We start from the raw sequence: 22,718 nt of genomic DNA, 5'->3' as shown, positions 1-22,718 counted from the left end.
GGAAGGAGCAAATAGTTTCGACTGTGCTCTGATTTTGTTTGTATTTTGAGCGTTTATGGTTTATATTTCTTTTACTGATCCCAGAAAAGTCTATATGTGTGTTAATGATCCCAGGACAGTGAATCTTTCTGTTACTGATCCCACAACAGCCTGCCTATATGTTACTGATATCAGAACTGTCTACCTATGTGTTACTGATCCCAGAACAGCCTACCTATGTGTTACTGATCCCAGAACAGCCTACCTATGTGTTACTGATCCCAGAACAGCCTACCTATGTGTTACTGATCCCAGAACAGCCTACCTATGTGTTACTCACCCCAGAACAGTGAATCTTTGTGTTACTGATCCCAGAGCAGCCTGCTTATATCTTACTGATCTCAGAACAGTCTACCTATGTGTTACTGATCCCAGAACAGTCTTTATTTGTGTTACTCATCCCAGAACAGCACACCTCTGAGTTACTGATCCCAGAACAGCCTACCTATGTGTTACTAAGAATTAGTCCCTACAAACTGTAAAGGTTGGCCCTCTGCAAGTGGTTGTTGATCATCAGTTTTTGTGTAATAATCTGTCTCCTGTGCTGCATGTGAGGTGGTGTTTTGATACATGCGGGTCACTTCAGAACCATGACCAGTTCACACAAGAATCTAATATAGAACAGATTTTAAAAAGAAATTTCAAGATCCAAACTTTACAATTAAATCAGAGCCAACAATTGAAATAAAGCATTGAGGCTTGCCGTGGACTGCATACTAAGGTTGCTTTCACACTGCAGTGACTTTAATCTATTTTTGTTTATGCTCCTATGTGACAACACAAATCACATGAAATCTGATCATTTCAAGTAAGATTTGGGCCACTTCCATATTATTCCATATAATCTACCTGATTGTTTATGTTTTTCGTTATATACCAGTTTTATTTGTGTCTTGTTTTGTGTGTGCTTCCAAAACAATCCAATATGACGACGTGCTTTAACTTGAACGTTTATTTGCAGCTGTGTAATCATACAGTTAGCAGGAAGGCGAACTTCTCTCATACAGTCTAACTGCACAGACTCCGTATAGTACATTGGACCAATCACACTCGTGCTTTCAACAACCAATAAGGTTACTAACACAAGTGTTGCTCAGCAACCACAATAATATTCTGTGTGAATATTACAATTTGTATTTACCTTACTTATTCTGTTTGACTTTTGATATCTGTATTACCTGCTGCTTATCTGTCTTGCTGCTATTAGATACCCATAGTTCAGTGTCGTATCCAGGCCACGTTAAAAAAAGAAATGTGGATCCAAGCAAAAGCTTGAATTGTGAATGCAGCCTAATTTCCCCCTCTCAGACCTCATTATGAAGGGATTTAGGAAACTCGAGCCTCCAGTCAATAGGTGTCAGTATAACCATGTTGGAAATGTTAAAGCGCGCGCCACACAGAAGAAGAGAGTGGACACTTCCTGCTCTGTTTTTATGTGGCTAACGCGCTAACTGCAGGGCTGAAACGCCGGCTGGTTTTCCAGTGTGTAAATGTCTGAAAAAGGAGACCGACACGCTGTGGGGAGACCGTTTTAGTCATATACGTGAATAATGAGACAGCTGAATCCATGTGAAGGTAAGCCGTCTGTAAATTGCATTAGCTCGTAGAGGCTATCGTTAGCATCCTAGGATCGTAGCCAGGCTGCCGCGCGCTCAACAAAAAGACGATAAAAGAATAAAACCTAACTCTCCAACATATTAATACCAACATTAGGTTGTAATGGTTATACATTTAGTTTAGTTGACATAATAACGTAAAACCTGAATTATTGTATGTGCTGTGTTATTTCAGAGCCAACAGGAAAACGATAAACCATCTGTATGGAGAGCTCGTGCTCGCCTTCAAACAGGAGCAGATACTCTTTTAAGATTAAAGATTTTATTCATGACTTTAAGTTAGTGAAGCTGTCAGTGTTTAGACAAGAAAACTATTCATTTTTGTACGTAGCATTAGCAGAATAAGCTCTTCGTAGTGATATAAATAAAGCATGAAATGATTGAATTGATACATACGTTGTTGTTGTTTTAATGATGCCCTGTTTGATATATCTTGTCTACAACAGGTTAAGTGCTCCGTTTCAACAGCCAAACACATCAGTGAACATGGAGAGAGGGAGGCAAAAACTGCAAAACATCCTGGAGGATGGTTTAGGACAAGACTTGAAGAATGCCGGGCGGTTTTGTTTCAGCTGTGAGCAGATATTTGCAGATCGAAGATGCCTTGAGGAACACGTTTGTTCTGCCGCAAGTCACATTTGCTCCTGTGGAACTGAGTTTACCGAGTACAATGACATGCTTGAGCACAGTACTACACATGAACCGGGACACCAAGTGCTTGATCATGAAACAATAAGGAAGCGCAGGAATGAAAAGCGCATCGCAGAGGAAGCACAGCTGAAAAGATTACAGACGGGCGAGGTTGTTTGGAAAGCACCTAGATTAGGAAGTGTGCCGTCCATTTCTTTGCCAGGGAAGCCGCTAACGCAGGTGCCCTTGACTTCAGCTCTTAGGCCTCAAGTTCCCATGCAGTCTGCGCTGATTTCACAAGCGTCTGAGTTGTACCCTTCAATGTCACAAGCAACTTTGGTCCAAAATCCGGTCTCTTCAGTAACAGACATGAAGAATATTTTTGCTGGCGTAGGTGCACCGACAGTGGATCTTTGGACAATTTACCAGCCTGTAGTTTTGGTGCAAACGGTGCGCACATTTAGCAAGAACAAACGTTTCTCTTGCAGTAAATGTGGGCAGTGTTTTACTTCAAAGACAGACCTTATATCCCATCACAGTTCGCATGTTCTATTCAAAGTTTCAGGCTGTATAGGATGTGGGCTGCTGCTCTCCAGCAAAAAGATAGTGCCTCGCTTCCACGTTTGTAACTCACCAAGTAATACTACCAAATTCAAACTCATTACTGCAAGACCGTCGGGCTACAAGACGCAAAATGAAGCAGGACCTGTCAGGAGTCTGAATCTGGCTCCTCAGGGCCAAGAGGTCACTTCATTCCTAAATTTTAAAAGCCAGAATCCCAGTGCTGGCAACATAGGAAGTCAGACAAGCGTTTGCAATTCAACACTACACTCGAAAAACTTGGATATGAGAAAATACAGTCAAAGCAACCAGGGGCTTCGTGTCTCTCCTTCACAGCAGTTTAGGAGACAGAATACAAATCCAGCCAAACCTTTTGTCTCTCTGCCATCCAAGGCCTACAGTCGAAATCCCAGTTTATCCATCAAAAGCAGCCCCTCTGGGCAGTTGAAGAGGCATGCAACACTCTTATTAGGTGTGCCAAGTAGACCCATACTGACATCCTCAAGGCCAAATGAATTTACATGTCGAGTCTGTTTTGTTCCCTTTGACACTCCTCAGCTCCTACAGAGGCACAAGTGTGTCAAAGCAAAGGAGTTCATGGCCCTGCGAGGGAGCAGAAAGAGCCACAAGTTAACGAGAGTGATGCCAGTGGCAGGCCAACGTCCAGTTCAGATGAACGGTGAGCTAAAACTCGGGGTTCCATCATCTGGCAACATAAAGTTACACCAAGTCATGGCTGTAAATCTAGAAAAGGCGCAGGGTGTGGCTTCTGTGAATGGAGGGACTGACGTGGATATGGATGATGACTGCTACATTGTGGAAAAAGGTCCAGACAAACCCGCTGAGATGATTTACCAGGTCACCTCATCTGTTCCTATCAAGACCTGATCACCTGACTGGAGAGGCCCATCCAACGTGCATGACAATGTTTTGTAAAAATAAACATAAAAAATGGGACCAAGTGCAAAAAGATGGCAGCCTCTGGTTGAAGCATCTTACTGATCAGGTCAATGGCCCCTGATTACGCTGCTTCCTGGCTTTCTCCAAACTATGTAACAAGATAAAAAACTAGTCTGACAAAAAGTGACATCAAACATGCATTAGCTGGATTTTTTTTTTTCAGTCAACGGTTAAATATATTCTTCCCGATGGCCGATGATGGTTGTACGGCAATGATCTTAGAAGATGTAACAGTTGATTATATGATGAACATGTATGTACACGGTTTACCCATGTTTGCTGGGATAACCAGTTACAGTTAAATAGTGGTTTTGTGTTTTTTTTAAACATGTTTTTTGTTTGATAAGAATGTGTTGTGAGGCTGTTGGAAATTTACCATAATATCCCTGCGTTCTTACCAGCTTTGTCACACTTATAGAATACAGTATGTTGTATTAAACTATATTTTTAAACTCATGATGCATTTGACCTTTGTTGGAAATGAAGAGCCTTGTATTATCTGCAGCAGGTAATATTTATAAAAGGTCAATCATTTGATACATCGACAATAAACAAGCTTTTAACATTGGATCACTTATGTAAAATTGTTGGTAGTTCATAGAATAATTTCATTGCAGATTAAGAAAATTATTTTAAAGACAAAAGTTTGATTAATACAAAACTGCATTTGTATATCAAGGGCACGAGGCCATTTCATGTCTATTTATAGCACTTATTAAGAGATGTTGGGTGTGGTGGCATTAATAACCATATGGATTGATCAATCGTGTTTTTAAAGTTCCAGATAATATCCTGTAAACCAGCAGGGGGCACTATTTCATTAAAAAGGCTGTTGTGAGTCCATTTTTGATGAGGTAAATGCATCCAAAAGAAAGGATGCCGCGTTCAGGTGCTGTTTGGAAAATGTATTTGTATTTGTAGTAAAAACGTTCAACCTTAAGGCAGGACAAACTAAATACTGAGACAAATATAATTGTTAATGACATGTAGTGATCGGCACTGATTTCACAGCGTTGGAAGAGTTTAACTTCAGAAGTTGCCAAATTATTTCCAAACGTCCCACAGCACATAAAGTATCCACATAATGTGTACGCCTGCTCGGCGTGATTGACACTTTTTTCGGGTTGCTTTGTACTTGGATATCGAGTTTCTTCACTAACTGCAAACTGTCCTGAAAACAGGAGAAAAACAAAAAATCAATTTTTCCAAATAAAGTAAGCGTGTGGACCAATGCACTTTGTTAAAGAGCGGCAGAGCAGATGTTAGGCTCGAGCTAGACAGTGCTAGCGAGCTAATAGGACAGCGGTCAGTGCATGGCTACGAAGAGACCAGAGCTGTCTCTCTCCCACACAGGCAAGCAGCTTTTTGTTCACTACCACCTGTCTTATTTTGCATCCAGCATTGAGAAGTAGCACGTAATTAAGCGTAATGAAAGTAATATGTAGTGATATGGTGGTTGACGGCTCGGTTCTTGTAGCCTGTTACAGGAGCTAACAGTTTGGCCTAGCAGAGATAACGCAGACATTGTTCTTCTTGTTAATGACTGAATGCTGAAGCTATCCCCTCCGTCTGTTTTAAATATAAAGATGTGTTTAGTGACCTGTAAGGACAGAGTGTTAGTTCAGAAAGTGTATGTGGTACTCACAAGCCATTAGAAACACTTCGAGAAACATGAAAGACAAGCCAACAGTAGAAACCACAAAACAAGATTTTTTTTGGTTTGTTTTTTGTCAAATGTTAACCTGAAGTTTTTCTTAACAAACTAAACTCTTCAGGTTGTTGTTGTGTCGTCTGCAAGAAGTTGTGTTAGTGCTGCCGATAGCAAACAGTCATATGAAGTTAAAACAGTTGTGAAGATGTTTCTAATAACTTAAATATAATATAAAGTATTTACAGAGTAACTTACTGTGTGTGTGTGTATATATACTTTCTTTAGTATTGTTTTTTAATTTGGAGTTTATTAGAAGTAGGTTTTTTTACATTTAAAGTCTGGCAAAGTGATAACTTAAATTATAAACTAGCCCATTGCTTTCCTATAGCTGCTTGCAATCTGTTGTTTCATTGTTCATAAATTCTGGTGTTCTAAAATCCGAGATGAGAAATATTTTTTCATGTAAAGTAGTTACCTTTGTGACAAATAAAAACATCAGGAGGTGTAACCACAACTGTGATAGATGTGTTCTTTGCACATTTTGTTTTTGCAGACTTGCAACAATAAGAGGTAAGCCAGCCTGTTGTGGTTATTGTTAGGGCTGAGCGAAATGACAAAAAAATGTTAGTTTAAAAAAAAAAAAAAAGTCCAGTCAATATCTGTTGTTATCGCGTTAAATGTCCAATTTTTATTTCTTTCAAATTAAAAGGCAGATCTTCTTTCGTTTGGGATGTCTGATTTCTTGGTTCAGGTTTGCCGTGTTGCCTGTTGTAGCTCACATGTTGTTTTATATGTTAAATAATTAAATGTAATGTGTTAAAATGTATCACATAATTGTTATTTGTATATCATCGTTTTTGTCATCGTATCATGACATTTTACCTTACGTATCCACCACAGTGACAAATGAGTAATAGCCTTCTTTAATCCCTGTTTTAGTCCACAGATCTGGACATGGGGAGTAAAATGTCCTTCGGCAGAGGACACAGTGAGCCACACACAGCATCGGAGTTACCCTCAGTGACATCCCAGCTGCAGAACTCCAAACATGCAACCCCTGACTGCAAGCTGGTACGTCTTGAAAACGACAAATAGATGTTTTCCAAACATTTGCTAGATCTCAAAATGTTGAGTAGCTTCTAGCTGTGGAAAATTATTCTCTTTCTTTGTAAAACATATAAACCCTGTGTCTGAATGTTAAGTGTATATAATGTATCTTAATACCTTGAAATGTGCGTTGACGTATTTTGTCGCGATTGTGTTGGTCTTGTGTAAAACAATCACTTAAGGCTGAAAATACTTCTCGTATTGGTTGACTCAAACTGTAGAACATTTTTTATTCATCAACATGTAAGTTTTCTATTTGTATTTAATGTTATGTTGACAAGCATTTGGGTTAGTATGTATAAAAGATAGTAATACAAGTGACATTATTAGAATCTTATAAAAAGATGATAATAATTTCATCAAATTTTGATGATTTGAGAAGATTTGTGCTGCAAACCATTCACTTTTTTTTTTTGTCGAAGAGATGCATATTCTTTCCCTCAACAGATCCCTGAAGACAAGATATGCAGTGAAGAAGACCTGAACTCCAGGAAGGAGGAGGAGGAGGAAATGAAAGCAACAGGACTGGCCGAAGCTGCACCCATATCCCACTCGTCAAGACTCTCAGATAGTCCGGTAAACTGTGAAACAGACTGCAAGTACAGTAATCACACATCCACCGAGGTAGGGAAAGACGCTAACTCTGAAATGACCTCTGCCAGTGTGTGTAGCTCTACATCGCACGGCAGCCAACAGCCTGTGCAGGTCCACAAAAAAAGAGGGCGACCGTGTAAAAAAAAAAATGTGATTGCAGTTGGTGCCGTTCAAGATGAGGAGGTCAGCACAACGAGAAGAAGAAGAGGTAGGCCGAAAAAAACAGACGTTCCTAAAGCTGCTGCTAAAAGGGTCATTAGTGCAAGATTGCCTGCACGGATACTGAGGAGTAGAGGAGAACAGCCTGTGACACAGGATGGAAAGACCGAGTCTGACCTCAGGGTGGACTCCAAGCAAACTGAAGAGACTCTCAGAGAAAGTAGCGATACATTTAACTTTCAAGATATTAAAAGACGAGGGGCTGAACTGGCAGACCAGAAGGTTCCAGTAAAAGTATCCAGACTGAATATTTCTCAGGAGGCATCGGCGGTGTTGGGCAGTGACACGTGCTGTTTGAAGAAAGAAGAGACAGAGGAGCAGGTGAGATTAGACACTGAAAAACACGAGAGTGATACAGATAAAAATGGAAGTCCAGTCTCCTTGAAGTCTGGGGTAGAGCACGAGCTGCAGACAAATCAAGAGGAAGGCGCAAACCCCCAAAGACATCTGCCGCTATCCACCAAGCCATCAGCTGAGTCCAACGCTATTACCTCGGAGAGTTTCAGCAGTGGAAACTTGGAAAGTCCCCCTCTCACTGATAAAATCACACAGCCACAGTCAGACACGATTGGCATCCAGATGTCACCATCAAATAGCGTGCTTGTATCTACGGAGACAACAAGCTCGCAGGACACCGAGACCTCCAGCGCAGATGTCTTAACGACCTCCGAACGATTACCGAAACCTATCGAGGGCCTCCCTGCAGTGAAAGCTGAAAACACAGAGATAGAGCTGCATTGTTTGAATCCTGTTTTACAGTCCAATACCACCAAATCCTTACAACTCAATCCCTACCCCAACACTAAATCCGAGGCTCCAAATAATCAAAGAAAGTTCTTGAGACGCAAAAAAGGTGCCAAGAGAAGGAGGAGAGTAAATGCAGTTTTTTTACCCAAAACGGAACCTGCAGAGAAATGTGAAGGCAGCAAAGGCAGCGAAGGCAGTGAAGGCAGCAAAGGCAGCAAAGGCAGCAAAGGCAGTGAAGGCAGTGAAGGCAGCAAAGGCAGCGAAGACACTCAACAGAAAGTCGACTCTGTTGAGGCTGACAAGCATGAAGACTCGAATGACATTCCAAATGTAATCATCCTTAAAAGAGGGGGGAAAACTCTTTTTAAATGTGGCTACTGTGGGCAGATTTGTAAATTTATGTCTCAGTTTATCATCCATCAACGTATTCACACAGGAGAAAGACCGTACAAATGCGAAGAATGTGGCAAAGGTTTTAGCAAAAATTCCAACTTAAATCTTCACCTCAAGGTGCACATGAGGAATAAATTATATCGAAAGTGTCCATACTGCCAGATCAAGTTGTCATCCACCGAGTATGCCGGACATATTAGTAGTCATGCAAACATGGACCAGGAGCCTGACGACAACGAATCTGAAATAAACAGCAGAGAGTCCGACCATGCAAACAGCCCTGAACTTCAGGCGCTCACCTCCAAAGAAAAGAGGGAACAAAAGATGTGCCAGTACTGCGGCAAAACATTCCCATTTCAGTCGGCCCTCCTGAGACACGTGCGTGTCCACACTGGAGAGAAGCCTTATAAATGTGACATCTGTGGCAAAGCTTTCGGTCAGGCCTATTTCCTGCGCGTGCACGAGCTGACACACTGGTCTGTGAAGCGTTACAACTGCACGCGGTGTGAGAAATCCTTCACTCATTACAGCAATGCAAAAAATCACACTTGTGTGGGCGAGAGAAGTGTCAATTTGCAGCCCAACAGACGCTTAAGGCCGTCCCTTACGTACACGTGCCACATCTGCAAGAATGTGTCGAGCCATCTGCAGGAGTTCAACAGCCACATGAAAGCCCACAGCGGCGCAAAGCTGTATCGCTGCTTGTATTGTGACAAGCTGTTTGGCGTGATGTCGGAGTATAACGCTCATCGCAGTCTGTGCAGAGGCGCCTCCAGCTCTGCGATAAAAGAGGAAGAGACGGTGACATCAATACAGTATGCAGTGCCTGCAGTCAGATGTTCCTCTGGACACACTTCAGCTTCGACACTCTCTGCCGCGAACAGTGAAATGCAGAGAAAACACAAGAAATACGCTGCTAGCTTAAAGAAACCGTTCCAGTCCACTATCATACCTGCTCACCATCACTCACACCTCGTTTCAAAATTAAACAAACTGGATAACCGCTCTGACCCCAGGAAGTATTTATGTCCAAGCTGTGGGAGACTCTTCAGACACATGGGCAGACTCCGAGCCCACATGCTCACTCACGCCCGGGCTCAAAGTTACACGTGTGCCTGCTGTGGTAAGACTCTAGAAAGCTGGAAGAAACTGTGGCACCATCAGAGAATCCATCGGCATAGGCGCGGCCGCTTCGCCTGTCCCTTGTGCGGGCAAGGCTTTCGCTTTGTGGAGACGTACAAGCAACACATGAGCAAGCACCCGGAGTTCCAGTGGGTTCAGGTCAGACCAAAGAAAGTGTCCCTGCCTTATCAGTGTGAGCAGTGCAGCTGCAGCTTCAAGACCCTGGATTTGCTCTTCAGTCATCAGCTTTGCCATTCTTCAACACAGGACATGCACAAGGGCCCTGACATTGATTTATCCGTGCATGATCACGCGCAGTCGAGCAGGAAAATGTTCAAACCTCCCTCGACTAACAAAAACATTGTGTTACATTCAGAACATGAGAACAGCCACTCTCCTCTGACCACCTGTTCTAAACATCCAGACCCAGTTAATCAAGACTCACCCTTAGGAGACGTGGATCCCTTCGTTCATAATCAGGGTGTTGATTCAGGTAAAAGTATCCAATCAAAGGAAACCTGTCAAGACAGAACAGACGAAAACACACTTGGGAAGCCCATTACGCCCCTGAGAACTGTGAAAAGGTACCAGAGCCACGATCCGTCAGATGGCTTCAAGTGTGCTGTTTGTGGAAACGCATATCCTGACATTTCAGACCTTTATCAACATTATTTGCAGCATGCTCGATGTCAGGTGTAATGACTGAAACGTTCATACTTTTGCCAGCCAATATTAAGTCACATTTTTAATTTAACACAAGGGTCTCGTATACAAAGATGAAAAAGTGTAAACATTGTTTGTTTCATACCTGAAAAAAGCTCGAGACATTTAAATAACTTAAAAAAAAAAAAGGATATGGTTTGCTCACAATCATGTATTCAATCTGTCTTGCCTCAGTTTAAAGACTCACACTCAAATGTACACACTGAATGTAAGGAAAGCCTAATGTCGTCCAGTTCAACTTCATACAGAAGCCATCAATGGCTCTTTAGTGTCTGTAATCAGGCTTCTTCTAATTCAAAAGAATAAACTGACTGAGAACGTTTTAGCTTTGATTGATGAAGGGAACAAGATCCACAAACAGGTTTTGTGTTACATTTCTCCCAAATAAGCAGTTGAAAAAGAGGCTCTCTCCCTGTGAATGACTGATCGTGGACTGAAATACACTTCTGCCTGAGAGAAAAAAAACAAAACAGCAAACAACTGAGGCCCTTGTTCGTCTTTGTTGCTGTTTAGCTCATGTCATCTTCATTATTAAGTTGTGGGGAAAAATGCGTCCGACAACTGATTGTGACAATGAAAGTCTCGAGAGAGTGAGATTAAAATCTGCTCAATGCTGTGAACAATTCAATAAAACTCTAAATCACAAAGATCGCCACTCAAGAATGTCTTTCTCCTGGTCTCCAGCAATATCATCTTATTGTCTCTGAAATTCTCCAGTCAGTATCAGCTTCTCTCACTCGCGTGTTGTCAGCGAGTTGGCTCTTTTGTCCAAAGGTGACATGAATATTGAAACGATGCAGAATGTTCTGGAAGTGCTACAGGAGGGTTGTTGAACATCATTTCTTGTTTACTGCTATTGAAAAACTACATTTTCATGCTTGAAGTTTCAGATATGACTCGTTGGAGTCGTGAACATTATTAAAGATGTTTCATTGTATACAGTTGATGACATGATGTATGATATGATGCTTTAGTTTGTCCTCAATCAATAAAGATCAATTTTGTCTTTTTTTTTCTAAATGTCTGCTTACTCAGAAATACACAAAGCAACTCTTCATTTCAGATAACTGCAATATCTGTGAGGAAGAAATATTCCCAGTGATATGATGCTGAGGCTAAGACGTGTCACCCGCGAAGAGACAAAAACTTTGAGTAACAGCGACACATCTTTGCAATTTAATAGACAAGCCCGACTGTTTACTTGTGTAAAAATCCGCAAAAAATATTCCTGCAGTGGTGAGAACAAAGTGGCAAAAGGAGAAGATGAGGTATCATTGATTTTTATTTTGTCTAGGTGAACACAGTTTGCTTTCGTTAAGTAACTGTGAAGTGTCTTTAGTTGGAGGACATGGTGCTGCTGATCCAGGAGTTGTAGTTGCACACCTTGGCGTAGACGCCGGGCTTGTTCCTCTGGGCGCAGCCGTAACCCCAAGACACCACACCCTGCAGCTGGCCATTGCACACAACAGGGCCACCAGAGTCTCCCTGATACGACAGACGGAGAGGATAACATGTAAGCAGAGATGTTTGGAAGTCTGATTTGAACACTTGAGGAAGAGTGGTGAAGGCTTTCGATCAGTACCTGGCAGGAGTCCTTTCCTCCCTCGAGGAATCCAGCACAGAACATGTTGGAGGTGATCTGTCCAGGGTAAGAGGACCTACAGCTGCTGTCGCTCAGAATGGGGGCATCAAGGCATCTCAGACGATCGGGGTAGTTGCCTATGAAAAGATAATGCGTGAACAAAATCATTCCCTATCGTGCAACAGAACTGTTTCTAAGATTGACTTGTCGTATTCGACTGACTTCCAGAGCCGCTCATGTTGCCCCATCCAGAGATCAGACAGCGGGTGCCGGAGCTGGCACAGCTGGAAGGCAGGGACACGGTGCGGACGTAGCTGTTCAGGGAGGCGGGCTTGCTCAGCTTGATCAGCATGATGTCATTGTCCAGGTTGCGGCTGCTGTATCTGGGGTGACGGATGACCTTGGCAGAGTTGATGAACTGCTCTGTGCCCTCGTTGACGGCAATGTTGTGCTCACCAAGACGCACCTGGACGCGGCTGCAGGGATAGACATGAAGATTGCATCTTAATACTGTGACGATGGAAGAGGCACATGGGTTCGGGTTAGAGAGCGTAAGAATCAGTGGAGCAGCAGATAAATGCAACAGTATGCCGCATGTCAGTATCTGTACTTACGACTTGTAGCAGTGAGCAGCAGACACCACCCAGGTGCTGGAGATCAGAGAGCCTCCACAGAAGTGGTAGCCAGAGTTCAGAGAGACCTGGTAGGGCACAGAGTTCTTTCTGCACTCATAGCCTCCTACAATCTTGTCATCCTCAATGGGAGCAGCATCTGATATGAAGAACAGGACAGCAATATTCAGAGAAACGTCAAAGTAAATGAGGTTCCTCTCTGATCCTTTGAATGTGCAAAAATACATTTTGGGGACAGATTGTGAGAAATCCCCTTTTACAGTGTTTTTGAACATATATTTATGCAACCTGAGTGTCTGTCAACACACAAAATGTGAAATAAATCCATCCAGTCAGTTGTTTGTGGTCTGCATAAGTCTTAAAACACAGTGAAAATTGCTCTGTTTTAAATGTTCTCAATTTGTGCTTCTTGTCCCATTTTCTCAACCCCTGGACTACAGCCCCCCTGAGAGAGCAGGTTTATACGGTGTCACAAACCTCTGGTGCTTGATTCATTTTATATTTTGACCAAAGCACAGCACATATGTTTCATTAAAACCACAGGGGACTGTTTAAAGAGGTGAAAAAGGGGTATAATAGGTCCTCTTTAAACTCTCCTTTAAGTAAATTCATACTCACATGCCACTGCGCAGAGGGCCAAAAGAATGAAAGCCTTCATGGTGGTACCTGTCGGAGCCTAGGTGTCAACTAAGTTGCACTGAAGCCCCTTTTAAACCCGCCGTGTCCCTCTGTTATCTGATCAGCCAAGGACACACATTCCCATTTTTAGCCATTTTTTTTTGCTGAGTTATGTGTGAAAACACATCTGGAGGACTCAGGCCACCTTATCAATAATGTGTCCTTTGGTCCAAGCAACACCTGCAACACAAGAGTTTGCATTAACCCTAAAATGCAGGTTGGGTTAGGGAACCTAAGGTTGAGCCAAGGACACACATTTCCATTTTAAAACTTTTTGCTGAGCTATGCGTGGGAAAATGCATTTGGAGGACCGGGGCCAGTTAATGATAATATGTCCTGCAACACGTGTGCTTGCATTAACCCTGAAACACAGGTGCATTTGTTTCTGTAAAAAATTGAAATCTACAAAAAACTGAACTGTTAAACCCCTGTGGGTGCATAATATTTTATAATGATGTTTTTAAAGATGCACCGAATCAAAGTTACCTCCTAACACGAGTTGATGTCCGAATAGACAGTAGCACAAGAACCTCAAATATTCTCCAACAGATTGCATCTAAATAACATTTAGAAATAGGATTTAAGTTTTTAAACAGTGTAAATACATTTAGAGAACACTTATAAAGCTAGAGGCTTAGTCTCAGGTTTCTTGTTTGATCAATTGCTCCTGTCAATTAAACGGAGGTAGACGATTAAGTTGTTACTAATGCCAAGCACAAAAAAGTTAAGTTTTTATTCAGATTTCGTGCAAACCGCCCTCAGTGCCTTCGTCAGTTTATTGTATGACCAGACTTAAAGTGAACAAATTATGTTTTAAAACATCTATAGCTTTAGGGTCAGTTAGTTATGAAAAAGTTTGTGACGTAAAAGAAAAAATAGGACTGTAATGATTGTCTCTCTCTCTTTTTTTTATGGCATTTCTCTTCAGCCAGTATTAGCCAGAGTTATCATTAAGCTAATATCAATAGGCTACCTATGATTAAGCTAACATGCTCAAAAATCACTTGGTTCACATGGAAATAATGTCACAATGTGGATGTGATATTTTACATAGATGGAGTAGTGTAATGTGGGACACCCAAGCTTCAGTGCATTCACCTTTTTTTTTTTGGCAACATGAAGTGAACCTGATAAGTGTTGAGTCCAATTAGGGGTATCACGTTATTGAAATCACATGACCTTGATGAAGCGATGTCACAAATCCCAGAAGAAGGATCACTTAACAGGAAGTACCCTCTGTGGGGTCCACTCCAAGGCCAGTGACATCTGGACAAAATCAATGTCAAGGATACAAATATCTGATCAATAAAAACAACAGTCCTAATTTTTTTTAAAGGATCCTAGTGATGTGTTTGTGTGTCAAATGTGCTGAGAGTATTTTAATTTAACGCAATCTTAAATTGTCCCATTTTAGAAAAGGTAGATTTTAAAGTGGAACAGCTAATGTGGAATATTATACATTATGTTATTTGTTTGGGAACCTTTACATTTTGAAAATGCCTTGCCATTTATGTTCACTTATTAAGCTTGTGATGCAGAAACTGTTAGTGGTTATAGATTAGGATTCAAAACATTGCCATTATTTGTCTCCGGGCTAGCTTACTGTTTAGCTTACAGTAAACTAAGTCAAATAAATAGAAGTTAGTCACACTGATATCGAATATAACATGGCACATTTATCAATGTACTATGGAAACACTTTGATCCATGTTTTATGTATGAACTTTTTACCAAGTTGTGCAATAGGCAACCTTTTGTTAATAAAATTTGATTTAGTCCTGTCCCTGCAAAAAAAAAAAAAAAAACAACAACAACGTTGTGTTGATGCATCAGTGTTCAAGCATGATGGTAGAATGGTCATTTTAATATCATTATTAAAGCTTTGGGTGGAAAGCTTCATTTAAAACCCTGAAGCAGATTCTATTTGACCTCATACATTTTAGTGCTAAAGATAGGTACAGAAGCTGACATGTCTTAATTTTAGCACATTAAATAGCAAATTGTAGCTGTGTACAGACAGTGCATGCAATTATCACTATGCTATGTAGACTACAATAAGAATCTCCTTGTCTCTTTTTTAGATAAATACATTAAAAGGTGAACTAAGCTCATCACATCCTCTGTCACGTTTATGATTGGTTCTTGTATAACTTAATCTTTAAACATGCTCTTTCCCTCTGTTGTCTAATAGCCGAGGACATTTATTTCAATTTTTTCTAACCTTTTTTTCCGTTGAGTCACGTGTGTGAAAGCACGTGGAGCATAAGAGCTTATTGATAACAACATATCACTAACTCTAAAGGTTATGACAGAGATGTATTTATTGATTTGTTTAAAGTGTTTGACTCTTAAAATGCATATTTCAATTCAGTCTAAATGGAAATCTACAAAAACTTTCTTCAATGCAGTTACAAAAACACAATATTTCAATTGTACATTCATATTTAGCAAAAAAATTGAAACAATTTAATCTTTAATATTTCCTAAGGTTTGTTTGCAAAGCTTTTAAAGAGTTGATGTTGTTATGAAAGATAAACTGATTTTCAATATATAAAAAATAAGTCTTTAAATATGATGACAACTAGTATGTTATGTTGTTGCCCAGTTGAACAGAAGCACACTATGCACATATTGCTCAGGAAAAAATAATATGATCATTTTTACATGTTACTGTGAGAGTCACGAACCTTCAAAATTGACAAATACTTTGTTACTTTATCATGAAGTATATACTCCCTGAATAGTACAGGAAAAAAGAATAACACTTTTTATTTTAAAGATTTAAAAAAAAAAAAACTTTAGTTATTTTGTGTTTCATTTGTGGTTTAAAAGAAAACTTGCGATGAACGCTGACAGAGGTTGTGGTAAATTCTTTATTCTTTTGAAACTGATGTCATTGTCAGAGATGACTTTGATCTTTATTGCTCCAGTATACTGTCTTTAGTTGGAGGACATGGTGCTGCTGATCCAGGAGTTGTAGTTGCACACCTTGGCGTAGACGCCGGGCTTGTTCCTCTGGGCGCAGCCGTAACCCCAAGACACCACACCCTGCAGCTGGCCATTGCACACAACAGGGCCACCAGAGTCTCCCTGATACGACAGACGGAGAGGATAACATGTAAGCAGAGATGTTTGGAAGTCTGATTTGAACACTTGAGGAAGAGTGGTGAAGGCTTTCGATCAGTACCTGGCAGGAGTCCTTTCCTCCCTCGAGGAATCCAGCACAGAACATGTTGGAGGTGATCTGTCCAGGGTAAGAGGACCTACAGCTGCTGTCGCTCAGAATGGGGGCATCAAGGCATCTCAGACGATCGGGGTAGTTGCCTATGAAAAGATAATGCGTAAACATAATCATTCCCTATCGTGCAACAGAACTGTTTCTAAGATTGACTTGTCGTATTCGACTGACTTCCAGAGCCGCTCATGTTGCCCCATCCAGAGATCAGACAGCGGGTGCCGGAGCTGGCACAGCTGGAAGGCAGGGACACGGTGCGGACGTAGCTGTTCAGGGAGGCGGGCTTGCTCAGCTTGATCAGCATGATGTCATTGTCCAGGTTGCGGCTGCTGTATCTGGGGTGACGGATGACCTTGGCAGAGTTGATGAACTGCTCTGTGCCCTCGTTGACGGCAATGTTGTGCTCACCAAGACGCACCTGGACGCGGCTGCAGGGATAGACATAAAGATTGCATCTTAATACTGTGACGATGGAAGAGGCACATGGGTTCGGGTTAGAGAGCGTAAGAATCAGTGGAGCAGCAGATAAATGCAACAGTATGCCGCATGTCAGTATCTGTACTTACGACTTGTAGCAGTGAGCAGCAGACACCACCCAGGTGCTGGAGATCAGAGAGCCTCCACAGAAGTGGTAGCCAGAGTTCAGAGAGACCTGGTAGGGCACAGAGTTCTTTCTGCACTCATAGCCTCCTACAATCTTGTCATCCTCAATGGGAGCAGCAACTGTAGTACAAACCTTTCATTATAACTTCTTTACACTCTTCAGGAAATTAAATGAATTCTAAACAAATACAATTTAGAATAACTTACAGGCTGCAGCAAACAGGCCAAGAAGAATGAAGCACTTCATGATTGGAGTCCGCACCTACACACAACAGCAGCAGATGTGATGGGTTTATATACGTTTAACTATCTCGGGTCAGGGCTCTTTATCTTGATCTCTCTCAAGGATTTTTCCTCTTACCTTGCACAATATTTAAATATTACCTCACCTGGGAAACAGCAGCATGGTCAAAGAGAAGAACATATGGACTTCCAAGAAACCAGCCACACAGCAGAAAAGCAGAACAGGCAGGTCAGGACCAGGTTGTAAAAACAGTCTCAAGGATTATGGGAGCTGGGATATTCGACCTGGATACAGTAAATGCAAGCTGTTGATAAAAGAAAGCCACCAACATCAGCAAGATGCACAACACATCAGGACACTGTCTGTTTGTCCCCATGAAATCTAGAAAATAATATCACAGCGTCAATAGCTGGACGAACAGACTGAGAAACAGCTTCTTCCACCATGTTTTTTAACCCCTTCTTTTTAATTTGCTGTTTGTACTTTTTACATTTCATTTTTTATCTTGCTTGGCTGATTTTCACACATGACATTATGATGTACTTTAATTGGTGATAAAGCATCTTATGTACTTTTAGCTAATAAATATGCAGTTATAAAAACCGTCCTTTACCTTTAATCTTTCAATGTAGAGTTTGGGGGAAATATGCATTATACTGACAGCGTTGCAGAAACACCTGATAAGTTGATGAGTATTTTTTCTTTCATTTATTGTCATAATTTTTGCATTGTTGAAATACATACAGTAAATGAAATGGGTCATTTAGGACAGACAAAATTTTAAAACTGTTAAAATGTATTTTGTTCCGTTTTACTCATTGTTCATCATTATCGGTGGTATCCTTATGTACACTCAAGATATGTAAGAACCAATAAATGATTTATTGCAGTTTTCTCTAGTCTAGACTATTGTCATGGTTTGCATGTTCAACTGATTCATATCTCTATTATAAGTTACTTTAAATTATCAATGTAATGTTCTTATGACATTATATTTGAAAACATCTGTATAATTTCACATGTTCACATCGGTTGTTTGTCCTGTATTTACTATTTTTAAAACTCAAAAGTTGATTGCTCCTGAACACGCCTCCTTCATGACGTCAAAAGTACGCGACCAAGTTCGGTTTGTGTCGGCTGCCGAGCTTACAGCTGCTCCGATTGTGTTTTGGTTTTGTTTTGCTTGTCATGTGCGCTCATCATGAGGTAAGGCACACACCAGCGTCAGCCTTGTCATCGACTCTGCTCAGTTGTCTCCGGCTGTTCAGGCTGCTTCTGTCTGAAGCTCTTCTAGCCTGTTAGCTTGCAGCTAGCTCCCTTTGCAAGATCAGTGCCTAATGTATGCGAAATGCGCAACCATTGCGGATGTGGTGCAGACGGAATTGCGCATTGATGCGACAGAATACAAATGTCAACATAACAGGGGGGAGAAAAAACAGAGAAAGCTTTGTGAAGATGAAGAGTTTTAAGCAGTGTTATGTTTTGTTATTGTATTTCAGCTCCCCTGCCTGGATGAAGCGTCTCACAGTATGACAGCTTGTCTGTATGTTGAGCTTTTATCACAGTCTGCATTTTACTGTGTTGTTTTATGTTTTCAAAAAAACTATCAGCTGAGCATACATGTAAAGGATGTCGAGATTGAAGCGACTGATATGATGGTCATTAAATCTCTAGATCTTATTCCCTAATCATACAATCAGATTGTATCCTTCACTCAACTACTTTTATATGTTGATTTATTTTAAAATTATTATTGTTATTGTAAATAAGAATTATTTAACTTTATATTTCCTATAATATCAACCAATGTGTGGTCGCTCTGCCCAAAGATGGTTTAGGATTATTTGATACCACATCTGGAAGTTGAAATGTAGTTAGTTGGAGGTTTAGTTTCACCTTGAACTTGTGTTAATGGGGCAGCAGCTGCCAGGATCAGAATTGGCCCTACCAGTCAGTTCTGCTGTGAATCAGGTGTGACCCATGACTGAGTACTACGAGGAAGGGGGGCTGCTGTACGAGCAATCACCTCCCATGCACATCAAAGTGGAGTCTCCAGAGGGACCCTTTGGAGGGGGAGCCTCAGAAAACGGCTTCCCCAGGGAGGATGAGGACTCGGAGGGCAGCTGTGACCAAAATAGCGGATTACCTGGTGGGCTTCCCTTCAATGTGGTAGTGGTGCATCCGAACATTATGGCACCCGGCATGTCCTCAGACGACCTCTTGTCAATCGAACAAAGTAAGCCTGAAAGCTTATTGCCTCAAAGTGTGTGTTGGTAAATAAAACATGACATTACAGAGTAATATATTTACCTATGTTTTTTTACTTCCGATTAAATCTTTGTTTAGTTTGATCTTCATGTATCATGTGTAGTTAGATATTGTCATGGTTCATTATGTTTTCACTTGGCACAGTCTAAACAAGTCTGGCTCTGTCGTGGTACATTTCTCCTCCTCACACAATATGTTAAACTACCCTTAATATTTTCTCTTATGGGCCGTCTTCTTAACTCTCCACAGACAGAGCTATGTCAGCTGCATTGGCTGCAGGCGGTGCAGGAAAAAGAAAGAGTCGTTTCAGTGGAGCAGAGCTGGAGGTGTTGGTGTCAGAAGTCACTCGGTGTGAAGGAGAGCTCTTTGGTCCAGCAGGAAGGCTTCGGCGACGAGAGAGAGAGCGCATCTGGGCAGGAATCCTCGACAGAGTCAACGCTGTTTCAAGAGTCCCACGTACCCTTCGAGAGGTAAAGAAGCGTTGGGATGACTTGAAGAGACGCAATGGAGGCAGACTAGCGGACGCTCGCCACCGTAGCTGTTATTTGCCATCCAGCAGGGGGGCCTCAATGCTTGGCCGACCTTCCCAGACGAGCCCCAGGCTTCAACATGCCAGGCAAAAACAAAGCACCAGACCAAAGCCCAGCTTTCCATGCTTCCCTGACTCAGATACAGGTAAACTAAATGAAAGAGTTCTCAGTTCTGATTGAGCAGCTGCTAGTCGTTGCACAATTTACAGGTGTTACTAATATTTACTTACTGTTATTTTTTGCAGTTGTAGGAATGGAAGGATCAGAAAGAGATGGTTTTGAGAAAGATGAGGACAATCCTGAACGCGAAAGAGACGTGGGAGAACCTGAGTGTGAACCGGTCGAGAACAGCATGGAGGACAAATTAGGATTAGGTCTCGGTTTGGGAATCGGACCACCGCCTTCTTCAGAACGATGGCTTCCTCCTTCCCCCCTTTACAGTGCTCCTTTCTTAAATGGCAGCCCCCAACCCAGCAGTCCTCAGCCATCACTTGGAGCACATCAGGGTCCTCTGGAAGCCCCTCCACGCAGCTCCTGGCTTGAAGATGAGCTACGAGGGTTAGGAGAGGCAGCCATTCAACTGGGAAATCGGGTAGAAAAGAGTTTGCAGGAGTTTGGGGAAGGTTTCAGACAGGAAATTAGGACACTTGTGGCTTCTCAAGAGACATTAGCAGTCAGTCTACAACAAAACAATGTCTTGTTGCAAAGGCTGCTTGGAGTGCTTGAAGCCCAGCAACAACCACAACCCCAGCAACATCGTGTACAACAAGCACACCAAACACAAACATCTCAACAGCACTTACTATCTCAGCCAGCTCAGCAGCAGCTACAACACATCGAACCACAGCAGCAGCAGCAGCAACAACAACAACAACAACAACAACAGCTGTTTGAAACACCACTGCAAACAGAAATAAAAAAAAATCCTCAGCAGCCTGTGGTCACCCAGCTTTCAAATAATCAGTCAACAATATTGTTGCCTTCACCATCGTCCCCTGACTTACTTGGCACTGTTCCCTCTGATCCACCCACTAACACAAATGGGACTGTGACGAGGCCACGGCGAGGGAAAGGTGTTGATCACAGGCGCAGGAGACGGCGCTAACGTATACGGACATATGCCGACATCATGCATATTCATTGTTTGAAACAAGAAATTGTGATTTGTCAAGTTATTTTGAGTGTTACATAATGCTCCAAATCAGTAACTCATATTGCACTTAAGTATGTATTCAGAAAGTACTGAACTAGAAGAGCAGATAACAAATTACATGATAAGGTGGCCTTAACATAAGCTTGGTTCCTAGGTATATACATACATGTATATAAAGTGCTAACAACTGTCTGAAACCCGTTTCTCATGCTGCACTAATGAGATTTTTTTGCCCAGATAACACCAAACTGTTGGCGCTGATGTTTGATGCTGTCATTGCATGTCACTGTAAAAGCCTAGCAGCTGAGCTGCAAAGATGAGGATGCTCTCTCTAGTTCATTGCTGTATCAACTCTTCGGACCCACTGACTACACTGTCGTAAAGTACATGTAATCTGCAGTTGTTACCCCATATTATAGTTCTACAGCTAATGTAATTACCTGCTAATGTATGCTTGTGCTTTTTTTACTGAGCCCCTCAAGGCTCAGATTGAAAACAAACGCATTAAAAAAACAGTTTGTAAATCTGTTTGCTCGGTTTACAAATATGTGCGCACAGAGTTTGGATCTGTGGGATTGGATTTGAAAAGATTTTTTTTAGGTCTGTCAAATGATTCAATTTGTTGTTGCGATTAATCCCTTAATTTAATAGTTAATGCTGAATGATAAATTGTAAGGCTTTTTCTTCTAATTGTCTTACTGTTTTAAGCAGAGAGTACTTTACTTGCAGTTTAAATTTAACCCTGCTTTTATTTTGAAAAAAGTGAGGCCCTTTTGGAAGATTGAAGTTTACGCCATTAACTTAACCACAGACAAAGAGTCATTTGGGATCAACAAGCTAAAATGAATGGTAAACAGTGTAAATGTTTGATTTCAATAGGTGTTATTTAAGTGAAATGAGTCATGAAAAGATGCAGCAGTATTGTTCTTTTCAATCACTGTGACTTCAGGGAGACACTGTTGAAGCGATCCCTAAAGGGACAAAAAGGCATACAATTTATTGAGATTAAAAAACAAAATGATGCATTAATTTCAGGCCTTGGGTAATCACAAATAATTAGTTGAAGCTTTTTTTTTAAAATTTTTTTTACACCTATTATTTCTTGCCTGAGCCTTGCAGGATTCTGTATTTTTTTATGGCTTCATGGAACTTGACAGCTTTTTTTGAACAATAAAGTTAGACAGTGTTTGTTGTGTTTTCAAGTGAAAATATATTCATTTTAAAAAGCCATTTTTTAAATTGCGTTTTGAAAAACAAACAATATTCAGAGGCTAACATCACAGCCGTTTCAGACTGTACATCGTATGTTTCCAGTGGGACTACAGAAGTATGTAGGGGCTAGTGTAATCTTGCATGCAGTATACTGGATGTGTTTGTAAATGGAAAAAAAGATAAATAATTATGTCCATCAAAGTAGTTTTACAAAGGCTA

The 22,718-nt window shown here is 41.2% G+C and overlaps 5 protein-coding genes across 16 annotated transcripts; 3 read left to right on the top strand and 2 right to left on the bottom strand.

The window, feature by feature from the left end:
• The first annotated feature begins 1,389 nt into the window (after positions 1-1,389).
• Positions 1,390-4,262, top strand: LOC306824365 (uncharacterized protein). Its single transcript, XM_079344477.1, has 2 exons — positions 1,390-1,614; positions 2,102-4,262. The coding sequence occupies exon 2, from the start codon at positions 2,142-2,144 to the stop codon at positions 3,732-3,734; it is 1,593 nt and encodes a 530-aa protein (XP_079200603.1). The 5' UTR covers positions 1,390-1,614; positions 2,102-2,141; the 3' UTR covers positions 3,735-4,262.
• Positions 4,263-4,410: 148 nt separating this feature from the next.
• On the top strand, positions 4,411-11,372 carry LOC306824359 (uncharacterized protein). Of its 2 annotated transcripts, none has more exons than XM_079344470.1 (3): positions 4,411-5,020; positions 6,397-6,528; positions 7,012-11,372. In XM_079344470.1, the coding sequence occupies exons 2-3, from the start codon at positions 6,412-6,414 to the stop codon at positions 10,336-10,338; spliced, it is 3,444 nt and encodes a 1,147-aa protein (XP_079200596.1). In that variant the 5' UTR covers positions 4,411-5,020; positions 6,397-6,411; the 3' UTR covers positions 10,339-11,372. The 2 variants fall into 2 exon arrangements, with proteins under 2 accessions (XP_079200596.1, XP_079200595.1); XM_079344469.1 differs by having other exon boundaries at positions 4,412-5,159.
• Positions 11,373-11,609: 237 nt separating this feature from the next.
• On the bottom strand, positions 11,610-15,161 carry LOC306824375 (trypsin-3-like). Of its 2 annotated transcripts, XM_079344494.1 has the most exons (5): positions 13,195-15,161; positions 12,559-12,715; positions 12,167-12,420; positions 11,945-12,081; positions 11,610-11,847 (listed from the first exon to the last, which is right to left on the bottom strand). In XM_079344494.1, the coding sequence occupies exons 1-5, from the start codon at positions 13,232-13,234 to the stop codon at positions 11,698-11,700; spliced, it is 738 nt and encodes a 245-aa protein (XP_079200620.1). In that variant the 5' UTR covers positions 13,235-15,161; the 3' UTR covers positions 11,610-11,697. The 2 variants fall into 2 exon arrangements, with proteins under 2 accessions (XP_079200620.1, XP_079200619.1); XM_079344493.1 differs by lacking the exon at positions 13,195-15,161 and having other exon boundaries at positions 12,559-13,014.
• A 927-nt stretch (positions 15,162-16,088) lies between these two features.
• On the bottom strand, positions 16,089-17,684 carry LOC306824693 (trypsin-3). Of its 5 annotated transcripts, none has more exons than XM_079344932.1 (5): positions 17,666-17,684; positions 17,300-17,354; positions 17,056-17,212; positions 16,664-16,917; positions 16,089-16,578 (listed from the first exon to the last, which is right to left on the bottom strand). In XM_079344932.1, the coding sequence occupies exons 2-5, from the start codon at positions 17,337-17,339 to the stop codon at positions 16,154-16,156; spliced, it is 876 nt and encodes a 291-aa protein (XP_079201058.1). In that variant the 5' UTR covers positions 17,340-17,354; positions 17,666-17,684; the 3' UTR covers positions 16,089-16,153. The 5 variants fall into 5 exon arrangements, with proteins under 5 accessions (XP_079201058.1, XP_079201057.1, XP_079201059.1 ...); XM_079344931.1 differs by lacking the exon at positions 17,666-17,684 and adding an exon at positions 17,454-17,551; XM_079344933.1 differs by lacking the exon at positions 17,666-17,684 and adding an exon at positions 17,482-17,540.
• A 622-nt stretch (positions 17,685-18,306) lies between these two features.
• On the top strand, positions 18,307-22,473 carry LOC306824453 (uncharacterized protein). Of its 6 annotated transcripts, none has more exons than XM_079344609.1 (5): positions 18,307-18,542; positions 18,836-18,879; positions 19,308-19,572; positions 19,854-20,279; positions 20,380-22,473. In XM_079344609.1, exons 3-5 carry the CDS (start codon positions 19,317-19,319, stop codon positions 21,237-21,239), a joined length of 1,542 nt encoding a protein of 513 aa, XP_079200735.1. In that variant the 5' UTR covers positions 18,307-18,542; positions 18,836-18,879; positions 19,308-19,316; the 3' UTR covers positions 21,240-22,473. The 6 variants fall into 6 exon arrangements, with proteins under 6 accessions (XP_079200735.1, XP_079200734.1, XP_079200733.1 ...); XM_079344608.1 differs by having other exon boundaries at positions 19,260-19,572; XM_079344607.1 differs by having other exon boundaries at positions 19,257-19,572.
• The last annotated feature ends 245 nt before the right edge of the window (positions 22,474-22,718 follow it).

Source organism: Symphodus melops (assembly GCF_947650265.1).
Source record: "Symphodus melops genome assembly, chromosome: 5".
Lineage (NCBI taxonomy): Eukaryota > Metazoa > Chordata > Actinopteri > Labriformes > Labridae > Symphodus > Symphodus melops.
This window is presented reverse-complemented; position numbering and strand designations above follow the sequence as displayed.